This window comes from Genypterus blacodes, unplaced genomic scaffold (assembly GCF_046128005.1).
Source record: "Genypterus blacodes isolate CSIRO-AG114 ecotype Tasmania unplaced genomic scaffold, CSIRO-AGI_Gbla_v1 ptg000007l_1, whole genome shotgun sequence".
Taxonomy (NCBI): Eukaryota; Metazoa; Chordata; class Actinopteri; order Ophidiiformes; family Ophidiidae; genus Genypterus; species Genypterus blacodes.
The window spans coordinates 1,243,520-1,263,696 of NW_027466821.1; the positions used below are offsets into that span (position 1 = coordinate 1,243,520).

At 43.8% G+C, this 20,177-nt stretch overlaps 1 protein-coding gene across 1 annotated transcript in view; it reads right to left on the bottom strand.

Annotated features, from left to right (window-relative positions):
• Nucleotides 1–19,902, bottom strand: part of arid2 (AT-rich interactive domain 2) — a 28,630-nt gene extending 8,728 nt beyond the window's left edge. The window contains exons 1-14 of the mRNA XM_076150963.1: nucleotides 19,365–19,902; nucleotides 19,148–19,241; nucleotides 18,147–18,244; nucleotides 9,266–9,399; nucleotides 5,655–5,873; nucleotides 5,498–5,565; nucleotides 4,770–4,839; nucleotides 4,161–4,411; nucleotides 2,500–2,596; nucleotides 2,170–2,379; nucleotides 1,792–1,956; nucleotides 1,053–1,131; nucleotides 707–841; nucleotides 48–259 (exon numbers count right to left, since the gene is read on the bottom strand). Of these exons, the coding sequence (XP_076007078.1) occupies nucleotides 48–259; nucleotides 707–841; nucleotides 1,053–1,131; nucleotides 1,792–1,956; nucleotides 2,170–2,379; nucleotides 2,500–2,596; nucleotides 4,161–4,411; nucleotides 4,770–4,839; nucleotides 5,498–5,565; nucleotides 5,655–5,873; nucleotides 9,266–9,399; nucleotides 18,147–18,244; nucleotides 19,148–19,241; nucleotides 19,365–19,456 (1,924 nt within the window). The 5' untranslated portion in view covers nucleotides 19,457–19,902. The remainder of the gene's footprint in view (nucleotides 1–47; nucleotides 260–706; nucleotides 842–1,052; nucleotides 1,132–1,791; nucleotides 1,957–2,169; nucleotides 2,380–2,499; nucleotides 2,597–4,160; nucleotides 4,412–4,769; nucleotides 4,840–5,497; nucleotides 5,566–5,654; nucleotides 5,874–9,265; nucleotides 9,400–18,146; nucleotides 18,245–19,147; nucleotides 19,242–19,364) is intronic.
• Between the last annotated feature and the right edge of the window lie 275 nt (nucleotides 19,903–20,177).

Consider the following 20,177-nt stretch of genomic DNA (forward strand, 5'->3'; position numbering starts at 1 on the left):
CATTTCCTGGGATTGCGCAACAACAGGATTAGAAGTAAATTTCCTACCTGGAGGTGGTGCCTGAGGGTCTCCAGAGGCTTCATGTCGGGCTACTGAAGGTTGAGGAGATGCAGCTGGGTTCTGTTGCTGAGGCTGTTGGTAGTACAGCTGGATGGGCAGAGGGATGGATCTTCTCCTGAGCCCGACCAGGAGGATGTGAACCTGACCATTGGCCTTGGGCTCTTCATGCCGCCTCATTGTGTGGTTAGGGAACACAGTCCTGTGTAGGAGGGACACAAAGAGGAGGGACAAGTTCAGATACTGCCAGGAGAGGGACAGCATTTATTTAGGAAAGTTTACTTTGCCTGTGCTACTGATGCTCAACAGCCATCTAGAAGCAGAGTTCAGTTCCATTTTCAGAACGCTGGTACGTTTGCTAAGACAAATGTTATTCTTGGGGAAGCAACGCTGTACGAGAAGTGATCGAGCAGCGTATAATATATACTGTACGAGCACAAACTACTTCCACTCATACTTGCAGCTTGCATGGGTTTATTCTCGAGTACAATGCTTTCCAAAGCAAACTCTACATGCTTTTTAAGTCTAACATGACTTACAAAGATGTTCTCAGTTACTGAAGGAGAGAATCTTAAAGGTTTACAGATGCTTAAAAAAAAACATTTCAGCTGTTTTTGAGCACTGATTAAACCCATGCTTCAGGACTGACCGTAGACATTTGAGGAAGCCAGTGGAGTTCAGGATGCTGCTTCGTCCCATTTTACTGCATGTAGCCAGGTACTCCGAGTACATTTCTGATCGAGAGACAGACCCTTCGGAGTATGGCTCAAAGTGTGCGTTTAGCCTTTTGGAGAAACACAAAGGACAGAGAGGGCTGTTTAACACAATCAATTCAAAAAGAGATTTGCACACACAGTACTAGTAAAATATAATTCAATTTAGTGACGCACATGTGACTTTAGAATTTAAAATGATACAAGATAAAAAAGGTAGACCGCTATAGACTACATACTTGAGCTGTAATAAAGGAATGTTTTAGTGTTTGATCATCTTACCACTGTAACGTGAATTTCTCCCCATCCAGTTCCACAATACCAGGTGGTGGAGGAGTGGACTGAACTGGGACCCTTGTTACTGAGAGGAGAAGAAAAACAGAAGACAAGAATTTAATTTAAAAAACAACAAAAACCCCAAGGCATTTACTGCATTGTGATCTTATCAAGTTCAAAATTGGGATGTTACCATACTTGTCCACTAGATGTCAGCATATTAACAACTTTGCATTAGCAGTGCTGTAGCGTGCATGTGGAGAAGCACAGGTTTGAACCTCCAAGGTTAACAGGGCTTGATTCCCACCAGGGGTCAGACAGGCTAATTGACAGGCTTGTGGTGTCGTGACGAATATAGGAAGCGGCTTTTATATCTGATTTGTCTTTCATTTTATTGTTACATCCCGACAAAATAGAAGCTGATGGCAAAATTCGGCTGATTTTAGATTGTAATCAAAGATGTTTAACAGAATTCAAGAGGACTACAATTGTATATTAAAGCTTCAAAGAGTATTTATTGCTCAGAAACAGGGTTCAAGGGTTTTTTGCCTTTAGTCTACAAGAGAGGCTCACAACTTCATACCACATTTGGGATTCTTTATCCAACTCTAGTGAGGGTGGGGAGTGAAATCCCCGATTTGAACAGGAAATTCACTCACATTGGTCTGGTCTACTTGTAAAAGTTTCACCAAACTCCCTGAATAGTTGAGTGTGACAGAGACGAGGGCGGCACGTGGACACTAACCTGCTGCTGGTGCTCCCTGTATGGGTGCAGGCACCTGCTCTACCAGTTGCGGCCGAACCTCGGCTGCCTGATCAGCGCTGGCCTGGTGCTCGATTAACCGCACTGCCGTTAGAGCGTCTGGTCCAAACGTGTGAAGGTCTACCGATACCAACCGCACCAACAGGTCTGACCACAGAGAGAAAGCAAAAACCAAACAGACATTAAAGGTCAGTACATTGGAAAAGTGACAAACATGACTCAAGGTGTTATGGGTAGAGGGAATAAGATATTAGAGCCCTTCTTTTACAAACACACCCAAGTAAATATTTCCACCATCATTTAGACAAGAGTGCAAACAACGCTGGGACAAAAACAGAGACAATGACAGATGATTTGTACCTATGCTGTGGTCAACGTTGGCGATCTTGCTGCAAGGAATCTCTCCTAGTTGGGCAAGGAGGTATAGCACCTCCAACGCAGCCATGAGGAGCATGAGGTCCGGCAGAGTAAGGAGCATCGTAACCTCCCTGTACGAGTCCTGGTCCACATACTCGCAGATCAACACACCGTTGTCCTCCGCCTTGCTGAGATTGCCCAGGATCTCCATGGCTAGAATCACACACAGTCACATTACATTTCAGATACTTAAAACATTTAAGTGAGACAATCTCTGCAATCAATCTGTACTTTTACATTTCTGTGCCTCCAAACAAGAGCTAAAGGACCCACCTCTCATTTTGAGGAACCTGTCCCTGGACAACAAGCATTTGGTGATGGTGTGAAAGATCAGATGGGTCGTCCGAAAATCAACGGGATCCAGCTGGAGCTGCAAGAAGTCAGAGCAATGATCTCAGCATGCTGCAAATCAGCTGGCGAGGCATACAACATTCTCAAGAAGCTAAGCATCTCTACAACAGCTTTGGACTATTGGGAATTCGTATTTTACAGAAATAGAGGTTGTCCTCCTTAGATTTAGCAAAACTATATGAGGAAGATTTGAAAACCCATAACCATGTAACACAAAGTGACTTAATAACGGAGCGGATATGATCACTGACAAAACATCATATTAATGGTGTGTAATCCTATACTAAAGTAGCTTCCAAAGTTAAGACTAAATAAATGACTAATGTCAGTTTTATGAATAATGTCAATAACAATCTAATTTAATGTCCCCACTTCTCTTGTTGAAAGCAACAAAGTAAATGCTAAAACACAATCAATCCATCATACTGTCTGAATGAGTGGTGGTGCTGACAACTAGAGATCAAGTCGCAACAAGCCTCACAAAGTTAAATGTCAATAAATAAATAAAAAATACATATATTTTTTCCAGAACTGTGCTGGCAGTAAGTTATATGGTAACAAAGTCTTATAACACAAGTACCCAGAAACCAACCATCCAATTAAAGACATCAAAGGCTTAACTGATTGTATCAGGGACCTTGTGTGTACAGTTTCTAAAAATAAAAGTGCTGATGTCGGCTCATTTATATTCATCTCATACTAATGCATTTGATAAAAAGGTTGAGCATGCTTCAGTTTCTACAAATATTCTGACACCACATGTGGTCTGGTGGACAAATGGGGGGGGGGGTTTGAGAAGAGATGACTAATTAGTGTTTCTGACCAGGAGCTAATCTTTATCATTAATCCATCTGGCTGATAGTGGAAGAGATAATGCAAGATTGTTAAGTAGGTAACCATAAGGCCCCGATGAGCACATCGCTGCTGCCAAGCCACACTTGGCAGAGGGTAGACAGAATAAATTCACACGATCATCAGTTTGACTCGTTACATGGCTGTCTGTGAACCTACCAAACTAATATGCACCATTGTTTCAGGTTGGAAAAGAATATCCCTTAACCTTTTTAAAATTTGAACAGTCTTCAGTCATATTTCTCAATGATCTGAACATTACTGGTTGATTAAGTACAATTTAACTCCTATCCATAACCACCTATCCATTGACTGAATCAAGCTCCACCTCAATATTTTGGAGTAGGGACTATTAATAAAAGACAAGAAGACAGTTTTGTTGTGTTATAGTAACCTACATTTGGAAACAAATCTTCCTCATCAAGCCATTCACTTTTACTACAATATCATTGAAGTGACCTAAATCTACAGCTATATTTCAGCAATCTCTTTAATCAAACCCCGGATGTTATATATTGAGGGAGCGTCTGGCAACAGACCCACAGATTCCTGACAGCTCCAGAGCTTCTAAATGTGTTTATAATTAGTCATCTCTTTTCATCTTCTGTGTCGTAACACATACATATTTAGTCGAGTGTATTTTTCAGTGATTCTGCTGGAAATGCATGTCTTGATTTGCTTCTCGTTTAAGAAAAGAGTTTCAAAATATTTTGAGCTTCCACCTGACCCACCTCAGCAGCCACGTTTCCCAACGTGTCCAGTCCAAGCTGCCGGAGGGAGATGAGGTTACAGTGAGCGCAGAGCAACAGGAAGCGCAGGCACGTTCGGTTGGCTGCCAGCAGCTTGACGTTGGCCTCCTCGAAGGAGAGGTTTCGCAGGATGACAGCGATCTGCAGCACCCGCTGGGCCTCCATGTCGCTGATGCCCGAGTTCCGCGGTGGGTGAAACAGACTCTGCCAGCGCCCCTGAACTGATGTACCGTCTGCAAAAAGAACAGCGGGGGGAAATGTTAACTCATGAGAAAGAAAGAGAATCCTGTCATATAGTTGTTTTTGGACTTGAATTGCCGGAAAATTGCGATTCTGGAATATCATCTTTGGGTTAATCTTTGCTTTGACTTATTGTTAAAAAGGTCATTTGTTAATGTCAATGTCAAATGTTTTTCAATTTGACTTTTGCGTGGTGAAGACTTTTACCACAAAAGATAAAGAGGGTTAAGAAGCGACAAAAGAGGCAAGAATAAAAAGACGCGCATCCCAATATCGCGGTTCTCCGTCACAGGTGTCAGTTCATAAATACACTGTGGGAGCAGACATGACTGGCGCCTTCTGTTTACTTACCTTGTGCTGGGTTGCTCTTGTCCCAGATCAGCTCCCTGATTTCAGCATCCTCCACCACCTCTTTCCAGAACTGCAGAAAAACAGCAGCTGTTCAGCGCATCTCAGTGCATACTAATAAATCCATCACTGCCACGTCAACAGATTAGCAGGATGATATTTGTCAAATTAAGTCAAAAAATAGCAGTGGGCTCCGTTAACAGGCCAGGCTAGTGAGTCAGTCTCTCAGGTAACCACAGTTATACAGCCTCAGTCTCATTTTGATGTTTTGTTTCTGCATCAGTTAGAGTTGGAGTTCCTCTCAGACACTGCATCACTACCAGCTTCAATTCCACCTAAATTTGACCTCTGACCTCTTTCTCAAGGCGGGAAAGCAGCCAAGAGTACCAAGTTATGACTGAAGACAAGCAATGTGTCACCCTGTATTTATCTGCCGATACCTGATGTAGCATTTTGGACGCATTATAAATTGAGTGTCCAAAGAGAATCGACTTCCACTCTGTTTTAAAGATGCCTCAGAGGGCACTACAGTCTGAGGTTGTGAGTGAGGAGCGAGCGCTATGCTTTCTGCCAAACATAATGATGCAAAGAGTGAGGCTGATGCCCAGCCTCATTATAGTGAAATCTGATGTTTGTAGCACTGGGTTTCATGCTGCAACGGTACCAAAATGCACAGAGACAGACCAGAAACAGGTCACACCAGTGTATTATCAGTGTAGTAATCGCTTTACCCTGACAAAGTCTCGGGAGGTTTTCTCCTTCCAGTCCGTTCCAAATACCATGGAGAAGGTGCCAAGAGCTGCGATGAGACAAAAGGACGGTAAGAGTAGTGGAAAAAATTCTAAATCTCAAGTAAAGAAATGAATCTGAGTGACTTTGTGGACGTACAGTCATCAAAGACGCCTGCGTGGGCCAGCAGCAACGTGACAAGCTTAGGGTCCTTGTCCAGCTGCATGGAGTGCTTGCCCTCGTTGGACAGCAGAGTGCAAACGTTGACTGCAAAGTCCACCTCGTTGGGCAGGCCCGACAGGAGGGACAGCACCAGTTTGTGGTAGTCGCACGGCGGAACGAATTCTGTGGACAGCCCATAGCTTTGGCGGAGATAGTCTGAAAAGAAAGACAACAGCTCAGTATATGTTTCCTGAGATCAACTCTTATATTTGAACATCACACATTCAAAAGAAAAAAAGACTCTTTGCCGCAAATTCATGTACAACACTTTCTCATTTTGTCAACACATCATCATCATCCACACGCCAACCGTTTTAGCCATAATTCATATGTTTTTGGCAGATAGCACGTCTTATTAAAGCTACATTTGCCTGGCGTTGTGACGATGATTGGTGTGAGTTGCTGCAGGCAGGCTTTAGTCGAGCAAACACGAGTAAAATCAGTAATCACGCAAACGCAACGTCTCATAGCAACAGTCTCGTCTCCTATGATGATACAAGACAGGATTTCGAGGACATAAGAATATCTCGTTTTCCCTTCTCTGCCTTAGCCTCTACTTGTCAAGCTCATTCTTACACATTTCCACGGCTTTCGACACATTTTCAAATTCCGTCATGACCCTGACAATAGAAGCATTAGTGAACATTGCAAAGTAAAAGAGAAATAGCTTCAGTGTGGATTTACCACACAGACAAGTGGATCTCTGGTGAATATCATAATGTATGTACAGACAGTGGCGGTTCATACAACCTCACTGAAACCTCTGTTATGGCATCGGACCAGAGCAAACCAAACACAAACTTACTGCTGGAGTAGATTCACAGGACGACACAGCAAAACAACTCAACCCTGGTGTTCTCATTTTTCATCTCTCCACCTATATTTATGATCTTTCCGCAATTAACTCCAAAGCCTAAATACTGGGGCCCTTTGCTGATTTAGAGTTATAATCTAGTAGTTGTAAATAACATTGGACTGCGGCTTGTGAAAGTGCCGTCATACTCAAGATTTCCTCTCACATATCCAGGAAGTTAAAGCCATTTGTTTTGATTTTGTCCCATCAATCATTTTTCGGCGTAGGTGCAAATTTCCTATACGGTGCATTTCTCCCGGTTTGCGAACCACCGCCTCCGGAAACTAATCATGCGGCGAGGAGCGAGCTTGCCGAGTGAATTTGACTTGCTTGCTGAGGACGCTCGCGCAGGCCAACGTATTTCAGTGCGGTTGGGATTGCACCCGCGACAGTTTAGAAAAAAAAAAAAAGTGCCCGTCTCTGCTCAGCCTCCTGCCTCCTGCCTCCTGCCTCCTCCTCCTGCCTCCTCCTCCTCCTGAAACAAAAATCTTTACAGCTTGGCCAACATACTTCTACTACTTTGACTTGTCCCTTTTACATAGGAATTTAGACACTGGTTCAGTTAATATATAAATTCAGAACTTTACCATCATTACTTTTAAATCTGAAGTAATAAAACAAGCAAATTTGTCACGCTGAAGTAAAGGTGCACATCAAAGTCTGTGTCGTTATGAACCGTTTGTTTTATCCTATTGAACACCGTCTAATCTACACGTTGGTGGTTGTGTCTCGTTTCTTCCTGTATATGTTCATGTACAATGATGCTATAAATGTGTCCCCTATCATTAATGTTATCCGTTATATGTGTAGTTGAAAGGAATTACTTTGAGCTCTGGTAACTTCTAATCTGCATGTACTCAGAGTGCAAGCTGTACTCAAATGATTAAGTCTAAAATACAACGTAAAAAATTGGGGTACAAGGCAAACATGATGGAATTAACCTGATTACCTGCTGAATACGCACGACTTATTACTTTGTGTCCTTACAGAGGATGTAGAACAACACCAGTTATGCCGGCAATAGCATTTTACCTGACATTTCAAATAACTGATTTATTCATTCGCTCATCATCACATTATGTGCATGTAAACGTGCCTGAGTGAATAAACTAAACGAGACACCCACTGCCACAACTGCTGCCATATATTGTGATACAGTAGATGCATTATTAATTTAAACCCTCAACACGTGCCCCTTGGCTATCTGCAGCCGCCGGGAGACAGACCTGAGGCGGGGAGGCCGTGGGCTGATGGGAAGAGAAGCGAGCCTGTGACTTAAGAAGGTGGAAGGCTTTAATCTCCACACTGGCAGTAGACCTGACGTGGACGGGGGGGAAAAAAAGAAGTGTGAACTTCCTGTCGTCATTAATAACGGCTGCCATGACAGGCGATTACTGCCGAGAGCAGCTCGGTGGCGACCGCTGCAACGCGGCGAGGCTAATAGATGGCTCACAGTTTCGCGTTGGTATAAAAATAAACATGTTTCAGGTATGATGTGGTGCCGAACACGTCGTTCTTTCAACAGAAGATGAAATCAACATTTTACTGTGCAATGGAATGTGGATTGACCCTGCAGATTTTGTCCTTAACCGTGCCGACAATTGCTGCAAATGCACACTCGATAGGTTCGGTTCACACACAGCGGCGCTCCTTGAGTGAATGAGTCACAGTATTGTAAAAGCAATAACCGCAAGGGACAATAATCCAGCTCAGGTGCTGGACGACAAAGCTCGGCTGGTTGATCGTTCCAATAAATCCTTTCTTCCACGTTCGCAGAGAGACTTTATTTCATCATCACGCTTTCATGTGGCGTTTGTTGTTCATTTTTCTGATCCTGAATTTGCAGGTGCGTGTGTAGCTTTGAGTGACACGCGGACAATTTTGCATGATTCTTTCAAAAACATGCATGGACTCAGCTTTACACAGCTTTGGTGTGTGGGGCTAATTGGAGTATCGTCTAAACACAGAACAGAAGTTGCTATTACTCCAGTCCTCGCACATGTCGCCCTGCAACACCCTTCTATTTATATAAATGTAGATACCGCATGCCCACATTGCAACAAGTGTTCTAATCCTTCTTATGTATCAGGTTTAAACAGTATAAACACAGGCAGTTATGAACCACTAACAAACAGGTTGTTTGACCAAGGTAAAACATCTTGTAGTGGGAATGTAGCCTTAGATAAACTACTGGTTGACAATAGAGCAGTACAATTATGATACATGCACAGGTGTCGTCTCTAGAAGGTGGAGCGGGGTCAAATCCTTTCCTTTGTCACTTTCTTCCAGTGAAATAAACTAAACCAAATAGAAACTCATTGAAACAGCGACTTGTCAGAAATTTTTCGACGAATTGGCACTGACTTCAGGTTGATTGGTTTCTGCGTGCATCTCACACACAGCTGTGATGAAGTGATGCTTTGCCACGATCGCATCTGCTTGGCGATGAAGCGTTGGGAGCTGGCCGAGGGGCAGATGTGAAAAGAAAGAGAGGGAGGGAGGGCGAAGCAGGGAGAGAAGATGAGAATCGGAGCGAGAGGGAAAAGCAGAAGCGAGGGAACGAGGCAGAATTGACGGAGACGGAAACGAAGGGAGGGGAGAAGCGGTGGGTTTCTACGAGGGAGTGAGTCCAAATGAACTCGAGGCAGCTTGGGGTGAAGCTGAGTTGAATGTGTGGAGGCGAGCGTGTGCCTACCTGATACAACATGTTGCTGGTAGTTGTAAGAGCAGGGGATTGCACCGATTGGAAGAGAGGCTTTGGGATTCCCCGGCTGCACCTCCTCATCGTCTTCGCCGAAGTGGTGGACTTTCTCATATTTCTCCAAGTATCTGCAGAGGAAGCAATCGCAGCCAGTTAGTTGCATCAAGACTTGTTTAGTGAGACTATAGTGAGGCTGTAATTCCTTTCCTACCGCCTCACATTTATTATTTCATTGTCTGCTAGCACATTTTCCAAAAAACACATTCATCCTCAGCAAATCTTTAACAACACCTGAGGGGAAAGGCTCCGACTAACAAAGTGAATAATTCCCCCCCTAATCCAGCGAGGAGTTTGCTGTCGGAGAAGCACCACAGACTCCTTCTCTCGCAGCACAACAACATGAAATGCAAACATGTTAAAGCTCCACATGCTGGCCGCCGAGGCATTGTGCGTCTCCTTTCGAGTCATTTCTGTGCTTCGACTGCCAAAACAAAATGCCTTAAATGCTCCAAAAACAAAAATCGGTTGCGCAAATCGTTCCAACTGATAATCAGATGCTTCGGATGCCTCTGTGGTGAAAACATGTAAATATTTGCCATCACAACCCTGGCACAGTTCTGGTTAGCGACATTCCCACCGTTCTCTCCACAAAGGAGACCCATAAAACACAAAGAAACTAATGCTCAGCGTGTTTGGCATCATCACTGAGCTGTTCTGGAGTGCCCAGGTAAGAGATATCTGGCACACGGGTTTGAGCGCCTCTGTGAAACACACAGTCATTAGCAGTGAAAAATGATTGCCTATTTAGAAGTGATGAGTAGCAGACTTTCATGGCTAACTAGGCTGAACACGCTGCTCTTAACATCTTCTCCTTTCTGGGACAGTGGATTCAAGTTGCATAGCTGAAGCAAAAGAAAAGGCCCAGGGAGCTTTACAGTGTGGGCTACTGTACTCCCATGCTTAGTGACCAACTTATGTAAATGCATATAAACATGTATCGAACAAGAAAATCAAGAAGAAAAGTTGAACAGTCCACAAGCAACTTGGCACGTTCAGAGATTTTTATAGTTTCATTCCAGGTTGTAAATCAGTAGCCAGCAGTTTTCATTGCGTGCTTCTGGTTAGGGATGACGGGGGTGATGAAGCCAACGACAATCACTTCGACCAAGCTGCTGTCAAAGGCTCAGAGAGGCTCAAGTGTGGAGAGAAGTGTGATCCACTTAGGCACCGGGGCTAAAAACAAACATGAAGCTACGTACGAGACACCTGTCTTTATGCAGCATTATAGCAGTCAATAATATCTCCACATCACTGTACAGATATTCATTATTCATCAGCAAATGATAATAGAATGTTATATGTGGGGTAAAAACGCTTCAAATGAGAAAGCCCTCAGAATGCCTTATATATTTGGAAATTTGAGATTTTGGATTGTACAAAATGTTCAGAAGCATCTCATCTACCTCTGAATCAAAGGGTGGTGTAGATGAACATGCGGTGTACGGCTACATGCGCCTTCAAACCACAACAGTAGATGGATTCTGTTGTAGCACATAGCAGGAGTAAATAAATGCCCATGAGGTGGCACCATCGGGACCAAAAACTGTTGTACCTAATAATGTGAAATTACAACGGGGAATTCCTTAAAATGTGAGGTTTTTGAAAGATTATGCCAACAAAGACAACCACAGTGAGCAGAAATGATGATGAATTTATAAATACAACTATTCTCCTGTTAAATACCAACAATTCTATTCTACACTGCATTCATGGCAGCAGTACACGGGTTGTTCTGAACATTTTAAGTCCAATTACAAACATGAATTCATTGATTATTAGACTACCCACAACCAGTTTTACAAGCAGAAACGTTAAATCACCCGAAAACAGTAAAACACATAGAAACTACCCATTAGGAACTAAATGGCTGTTTACAAAGTGCTAATAATTCTATGAAGTAATGGAACAAGCACAGGTCGAAATTCGTTTTCTGAAGTTGTATATGTCTGACTGATGTAATATCTGTGATAACCACATCAGGAAATTAAGTGCCGAAGCAACGTTGCCTTCTTTTGAGACTTTGCTGATAGGAACAAAAGCAAATCCCCAAAATGCTTTGCAATAACACCAGTTCCCATCGAAACAGTTGCAACAAGCCTATAATAGAAACAACTGAAGTGGGAAAAACACAACAGCGATGTGTCAACATCGTGCAAGGCATCCGTCTTTAACAAAAGAAATGATTCTCTGTTCTTGGGGTTCTTGAAAGTTTTTCTCTCTGTGAGACGACTTGGGTGAGTGATACGGTGAGCAAGCGAGTACTTGGGCTTTACTGGATCTGATCGACGCCTTGTAATAATGGAGGCAAATAAAAACACAAGCGCTCGCTTTGACACACGCATATACATACACACGCAGCGAAATACCTCAGCAGTGATAGTATAGTGAACCCTGCCTGTGTGGCCGTGAGTCACCATGCAAGCCAGCGCCTGTTTCTGAATGAGGACCTGCTTTTTCATCGTGGCCAAGGTAATCCCCCGTCCGCTGGCTGCTGGGTGACATGCCGGACTATAAATACACTCAGCCTTCATTTGTATGGAAAGAGGAGAGAGGGAGAGATAGGCCCCGGCCCTGCCTGCAGCGTCATCAACCGCTGTCTGGGCTCGGGCAGAAAACGCTGTGGGTAAATTCGGGTGGGGGCACGAAAGGGTGGGGGTGGGGGTGGGGGTGGGGGAGGGCTGACTGCAGCTGCTTGTGTCTGCACTTCCCTTTTTCATACATGAGAGGAACATCAATCCCCTCCCGCCATGTAGCACGCGACAGGCAACTCACACAAACCGCCAGGCTTTCACCATTTTACTGCAACTGTTTACGGAAATGCATGTCTGCCGTCGCTGTTAGTGCCCAGAAATGACTGACCGACGCATATTTGTCCCTGCGCGACGGTACAGTAAGTGCAGTGGGTGGGACACAGGCAAGACAGAGACATGTTCAAAAGACATGCAAATGCAAACGGCCGGTGTCATGACATTGAAGGCCTTCGGGATGACAAACGTGCAGCTACTCCTGGCTGCTACTGCAAGGCTGCCCCAGGTGTGTGTTGGTGTGTGGAAGTCTGTTGCCCCCTGCTGGACATGGGTAGAGACATGCAAACACACCCACTGTCAATTTCTTGAGAGAAATGGTTGCTGGGATTAAATGGAGGCGGCGGTCCAACCAGGTGAAAGTGACATGATCATTGATCAGTGGCCCAGCAAGGTGAATAAATGTAATACAACTTATTTGACAGGACACTGGTGACTTTACAGTGGTACAAGTTTGTGGTATTCCCATTGCAGACAACCTAAAATACTGAAAACAGCTGAAAAACTTGCAACACTATGAATACAAACGCTATATACCAAACTGTGCATTAGAGAGGCCAGCAAAGATAATGAAGCACATTCCTCCAATCATTTATAACTTCACATCTCTCAGCATCATCCTGGGATCTAGGTGGTTGGTGCCTAAACAAGTAAGGTCGGCCCTTTAAGCTTGACTGCTTTCTGCCCGGGACTGCCCCAGACATGTTCATCTATGTCTTTCAGCAATGATTTCAAATAAGGGAAGCACAAGACATACAAAACACAGCGTAACAGTGGCTACTGTGGCAACAGTAACGTACACCGGTGATGCAGCCCACAACTAGTGTGCTGCCATGTTGGTGTGGATCTCCTCTCCGACAAAAATGGCAATATACTCCTACCACTGCCCTTGACCAAGGCATGGCCTCAAATGTGAAACCGATATGAATGCGTGAGATTGGTTCAATGCAAAGACACTTGGCATTTGGCAAGTAATGTCAAGACAAAACCAGACTAAGCTACCAGCAAAGAAAAAACAGCCATAGTAGAACATTTTAACCACATTAACAGCTAACTAGGTGCTTAAACTGATTCCGCCAGATTCTAGCTGCTGTGTATGAAGCACATCTGACGTTCGCTGGTTAGCATGGAGACTGAGGGAAGAGATTAGGCTATCAGTGTTGGCCACCACTGCTGCAGGGCAAGTCAAATTACAGACAGGCCAGTCTTCATGGTGTTAACGGTGCTCGTTTTTCTCTCCCGCTCTCATTCTGGTAACGGTCTCTTATTGTGCAGCAATAGGCACTAGTCGCGTCTTGATCAGAGCATCTCTACAGTCTGAGTGAGCACTGGCTCAGATGAGGCAGGGGGATGAAAAAAACCCACAGATGATGCAAGGCAGATCAAAGACCAATTCATCCAGATGTTTCAGACGAGCAGGAGAATATCAGTTCAGGCTGCCAGAAGAGGGAAAATTATTGTAAGCACAATAACTTCGTAAACAGGGTGGGTAAATTCAAAATGCCTTAAAATACTACTTCATTCATGTCTGGGCAGTGAGTAGTAGGTAGGGTTTTAGGATCCCTCCCCATATTTGCAAATATTCCACCCTTATAAACATCATGTGCTCCATTCTGGCGCAATACCAAATAGTTAACTAGCAGATCATCTCGTCTGCTGCTTTGTGGTTATCTCAATAGTGAATCTTCTGAGTATAGACACTGTGTGGGGTTGATGACATGTACACAAGGCATAACAATTGTTGGTTAGGTTTCATGGGGTAATTAATTCCAAGAGTTTTGAGATGAAACCTACTCGGCTCATGGGAACATGGGATGTAGAAGTGTGTCAATTGAGCCTTCAGAGAAAGATAGCAGAGAAATGGATGTTTCAATATGAATATTGAAAAAAAATAACATAATGAGTGTACTAGTCTCAGCAGCAAATTGTTTTTCAAAGCAGGACGACAAATGAGAGTGTGCCAGGTGTAGTAATCATATTTGTGGCAGCCAGCTCAACTCGGAGCTAAGATAGACTGATTCAGCACAACACCGAAACGCAAAGTGCTGGTTTTCTGTGATCACTGGACAGTTAAAACAGTTTGAGCCAAAAACTTAATTTGAAACGCAGCTCATAATATCGCAGAGGTCAAAGGTGAAATTCGATCAGGTGCACTTTAATTCATCACAGCAGCAGTGTGTCATCTAATCACAAGTTACTACTTTGGTCCAATTTTAAAACCCTGAAAAATGTTGCACAACGGCACAAGCTAGATTTCTGCTGCCATCTTTCACTGGATGAAGAGCAACAACAACATCCCATACGATATCTAAACTGAGAAACCAACAAATGCCACGAGCTCAGTCAGAGGATTAAGTGAGTAGTGCCTATACGTCAGCATGCCCCGGGGTTAATTTCCACGATAGGGAAAGTAAGAAAGGTCAGACAAAGTTTGAACCAGTGCACCCATCACAAGGCTCGGCTTCTGTCTACAATAAGCTGCATCAAGATAATTCCGGCTAGGTTGTAACAACACCAGGGGCCATATTTATGAAAGAAAAATCAAAGGACCCCTTTCATTCACTTTTCAATAAATGACAGTATGCGCCGGGTTGAGCTGGATGGCCTTTTACTGAAAATCAGGACTCTGTTCCCCCATGAGGGGTGAGTGCATGGAGCAAGCCCACATTCAAATCACATGAATCCACTAGGAAAAAAACAACAACAACCAGGCAACCAATCTACAACCAAGGAGATGAGCATCCAAATCTCAGTCAAAGGAAAATTCAAAGCAGCCTTTGGGGAATTTTAAACACAGTTTAGTGCACACACATACAGGATAAACACATGGAACACAAAAATAATATTATATAAAGCGTGCAGCAGGGTAAATGAGAATAAACATCAAGAAACACAATGTGTTCCACATTCAAGGAGCAATTCAGCTGCGTTACACTTATCTAACAGAGGGTTTCCAGGCTCCTCAAACACAAATTCACAGACATTTCAGTGGCATTTGTAGGGTATTGCTCAAAGTCAACAAGGGATTCTGTTCCAAGTTCGATTCCAGGCGCTTCTTAGAAAGCATGTCTAAGTGTTGGGGAACAGGAGTGAGGTCATTGTAAAGCGCTTTGGATAAACACACTATACAAGTACAGTCCTTTTTTTGGTCAAAACACTGACGGCCTCAGTATTGACTTGTGGTCTTGTAAAATAGTACATAATAAAATCTCTTATTATTATTATTACTCTTGAATTATTCCGGTGCAAATTTCATGATCAGTAGAATAAAGGCTATCCATCAAATTTCTCAAACTCTGAAGCGTTTGTTTGGCCCCTGAAAGCCCCGTCAAGACATTTTGACTTGCAATTTGTAAGCATCAATTCTGATAGGCAAACCTTCCTCTACATCCCCTTGATCTTTGAGTACATACCCCCGCTCTTGAATAGTTCTGATTTAAATGTATATCTCTTGCTTCAGTTATGCTAATGACGCAGGGCTCCAACACAACCAGTGCTTTGATCTAGAGGGGGAATCTTTCCTCCCCCGTAGTTGAAATGAAGTCAGCACCACTGGTAGCACTGGAGTCAAAGCAGCACTTCAACAAGTTGAAAATGAGCTGAAAAGTGTTTCTGGCAAGCGTGGCTCACTTATTACTGAGTGACATTCAAATATCAAATGGGCAGCAGCAGGAGCTTGTGCTGGACTTCAGTGCCGCTTATTACACAGCTCCCAAATGGGAAGCGTTGACCACGGCCTCATCATGACCATCCTTTTCATTCACACAGCGCAACAGGGGGATGAGGAGCTAAGATTGAACATCCAATAGTAGGAAAGGGAGATGTCTGATTCCCGCAATGCAACAGTGTCTTTCACTCCTACTTGTTAATGCATTCTCAGTCACTCAGGAGAGCAAGTACCAGCTAAATGCCAAAAGTGGAGTGTAATGCCAGAAACTGTACACAAAAAAAGAGACCCTGCTTGTAACAAGATAGAGATCCTTGAAAGGGAATGAATATTTGACTTATGAAATGAAGAGCGTTGAACAAATACAGACAAACTGTCACGCAAGATCAGCACTGGACTTGCTGAAGGCCAAATCCCTTTATCACATTATGAAACTGGTGTAAAGATATTGGCTCACAACAAAATGCTCATCTAAGAGTGAATCTTAGCAGCTGGTACATTCACAATCAAGTCTTTGAAATCAAAACATAATGTCCAGGGATTCAAGATTGCCTTTTAAGCTGATCAAGATTTGCCATTAATGTTTGTTATCAGCTTACATCCACCCGACTGAAACATCCTTGAACAAGAGAGCAAAACCAAACAAGCGCCAGGGGTTCTGCTGCCTAACTGGCCGTGAACTCTGACCTCCATAAATCAGACAAAGTGAGAATTTCCCAACGGTGATTTCTTTTCACCGCCCAAGCTTTGCCGCTCACATGTGGCCAAACAGAGCAACCCACTCATTCCTGTATCAGCGCCTACTTGTGTAGTAATCATACTCTGTCGGCAAAAATCAGAGTGAGGAAGGCGAGGAGAGTCTCTCTATTATCAGCCTTAGTTGAGAAAAGACAAACCTAGTAGCCTGCTGTCTCTGACATTCACCACACTGAGCTGCTTCAGATAACTTTACAAAGCACCGCCAAAAGCTGCAGTGACACAAGTGTAATATCCAGCCTGTAGCTTGTCAGGTTTCCTTTGCAGCAAGGCTCATTCTCCTTCCCAGCACATTTTACATGTAATTATTACAACTTCTTCGAAGATGAACACAGATTGAGCGCCTTGCTCATCTTCACAGGTGCCATGATGCTACATTCTACTTCATCTCGTGGTATGTAGTGAAGCTATCAGTTAAGGAGAAGAAACTGGCTATTTATAAAGCACTTTCACATTAGTTGGCCTAATTGCATCTTCATTTTTTCAGAGGCTCAACATAACAGATCAAATGACTTTCTCTGACAAGTACGAGCTCAGATATGACGCCTGTTAGATAAACACAAAACAGATATGAGAAAGGTGGTGTTTTACTGAGCTGAAGAAGATACAACCCCACATAAATCAGATCAGAGAAACCCAACACCCATGCTTCATAGCTATTTACACCAGACAAACAGACCAAAACCACTGCCTTGTGAGCCGTCCTCCATGCAAGCCATTACAACAGATGACAATATTCTTCAGCTTGGAAACACTATAACCCATTCCTTAAAGTGCAGGAAATATAAAGCAGATTGACAATGATTTCTGAAACTCATTACTTATGAACAAGAAACCCTCCAAGGCTCCAAACATTTGCAAGACACTTTTGGCAGTTATTACAAGTAAATAAGCTGTAACAAGCTACAATTGTTGCAAAAAAAGCCAACTTGTTAAAGCGGCACTCTGCACCATTAGGTAGACTCCGATTCGAAGATATCAACTAGTGACCCGAGTTGCCCATCAAGTATCCAAGAGAATCAACAAGCGTTTCCTGCAGAGAGGTGTAATCCTCTGCAGCCAGGTGCTACTGATGGGAAATATCGTTGCATAGGAGGTTAAGAAGAAGAGAGAAAGCAGCAACACCAAAACCACAAATACCAGCTGTTGGGGAGAGCTGCATTTCCACCAGCCTCCCATCAACAGCAGCTGACTGCGTTAGGACTTGAAGGTTGCATACAAGACTGCTCAATCACAAGTGTTTAACTGAACCCCAAAGCCCTCCGTCTACACCAGATTCACAAAGGAATAACCAATTGGTGTTGGTTTGAGGCAATTCCACACAAAATGCAACTCAAGTGTGATCAAGGCTAAACAAAGTACACATTTGGCTATAGATCTCAATCATAACAATCAAACATATGCTATGTCAAAATAAATGTGCACATATTGATGATGCTTTAACCATCAAAACATTGTATTTGTGCTACTTCCCAGCAGAGCGAACGGGAAAGGAGAGACTGGAACCTGCTGGCTGCATCTTAACATTTGTAAACACTTCCCACATGCTGCCTGTGCGAGAACAGAGCTGCATGGCCACGCTACTTACCTAAGGTAGTACTGTTTTAAAGCAAATGCAGCATTGGAACAACTCCTTGGAAAGTTAAACTCGTCTCCCAGTTCAGACCATTGGTTTTTGTCGGAGACCTGGAAGAGAAACAGTTTGTTAGGAGACAAAATTGCGCCAAAAGCAAGAAAGAGCAACCATCTGGTCTGCTACAGGTCTCCAAGTGAGACAATATCAGAATCACTGATCAATAACTTCTTCTAACAGCTGAAAATATCTACAAACCACGGAAAACATGAAATAATTGGACATTAAAAATGGTATCAATGTATTTAATCGGCTAGTTGTAATTATGAGTCGAGCATATTTGCATTTTATACACCATTAAGTTCTACTATCTAGTTCTCTTCAGGCTACTATCGTTAATGTTGTGGCTAGTTAGCAGTCTAGCTAACAAGCTAACTTGACTTTTCCGTCTTTGTGTGAAAAGCCAACGAGGCCCAACTTCATATAACTAATTGCCTCCATTTAAACCAAACGCCTAAGCAAACGGCGGACCGCCTTGGTTTGGGAGTCGTATTTGATATAGTTTACTGTATTCACTACATAGGCCTGTGAGGCCTACATTTTGTGATCGGCCATGAAGCCGAAGAAAGATGGCTATGGCGAAAAAGAAAACTGGAGGTTTCCCTGGGCGAAAACTACCGGCGAAAGCCCGGGCGAGACGCCGTGTGCCCAGCGGCGTTTTCCGAGGCCGGGCTCCGTGCCGATAATCGATGTTAAACGTGCCCGCTAATTTTGAGTCGCTCCAACTGCACTCTGACTCCGAGCGCCCGGACTCTCAATTCAAACCACACAACAACACAAGCCACCACATTGCATAGAGATACATGGCAAACTAGCACAAGGCCAACACGACTACTGACGCTTTCCTGATGGGTTACACTTGTCCCGGGGAATCCAAACGGAGTTGCTGAGTGGTCCACTGAGGAGTCCACAGACAGCAGAGTGTGTCGAAAAATCCACTTTTAGTTCCCACTCACCTTAGCGAATCCACCTAAAGCGACGACTCTGATATAGAGAGCATTGAGATCCAGCTCTTTCCCACCCACGATAGGAATCTTCTTGAACGGCGATCTGGGGGGATAACACAACAAATAAATGCAGATGGGTTTAAATTACAGTTTGGTGTCTCTCATGGCCACATGCAATGCAGATTTAAAGTTATATTTCTAGTAGAAAAAGACGCCCCATTCTCACCCTCTGCTTTGGTGAAATTGCCGCAGCTCGTCCAGGAAAGCCTGTCCTTTCCTTCGCTGATCTGGTAGATTTTTCCCCGTCGAATTTGCCATTGTTTTTGCATGCAAAAACGGTTAAAATCCCACTTCAGTCGCTTCTTAAGACACCAAGGATCCCATACTCCGCCGGCGCTCAGTCATTCGCGAAGCTGAGTGTTTAAAAAGTTAAAGAAATAGCTGATAGCAAGAAGAGCGGCAGCTCGCTAATAAAGACTGATGCACACAGAAAGCAAGCCCGATTCAACCCCGGACTAAGTTCCAGCGAACAGTCAGAAATACGACCGATTTACCGGCAGATTAGAAGCGCCATGGCAGAATGTGTTGAATTAATGCTTTTGGTCGCGGTTGTATTCGTTTGGAGTGGTTTGACAGTGTGTTACGGACGCAGCTCCAAGGCTATCGCACACACTGTAGAGCGGCAGAGGGATCCAGTTCTCAGACAAAAAGATGTGAAGGCCGCGGAGCCCGGCCTGCCATGCGTGCAGCGCCCTCTGCGTCCACGGGCGGCACTGCACTGCCCAGACCAGAGCGGTTTGCTGGAACAATAGAGACTGTTTTCTTTTTTAGGGACCGTCTGACAACTCGACCCCCCTTTTGAAAACGGGTCAGCATGTACTTGGAAATGCCCCGTGGGGGGAAGGGGATCACTCTAATTAACATAGTGCCCTTGTAATCCCAATCAGGAGTGATAGGAAGGGCAACAGAAGATGTTATGGCCAAATTAAAAACTATTTTATTTTATTTTTCAAACCTACATAACGCCTGACCACAGTTA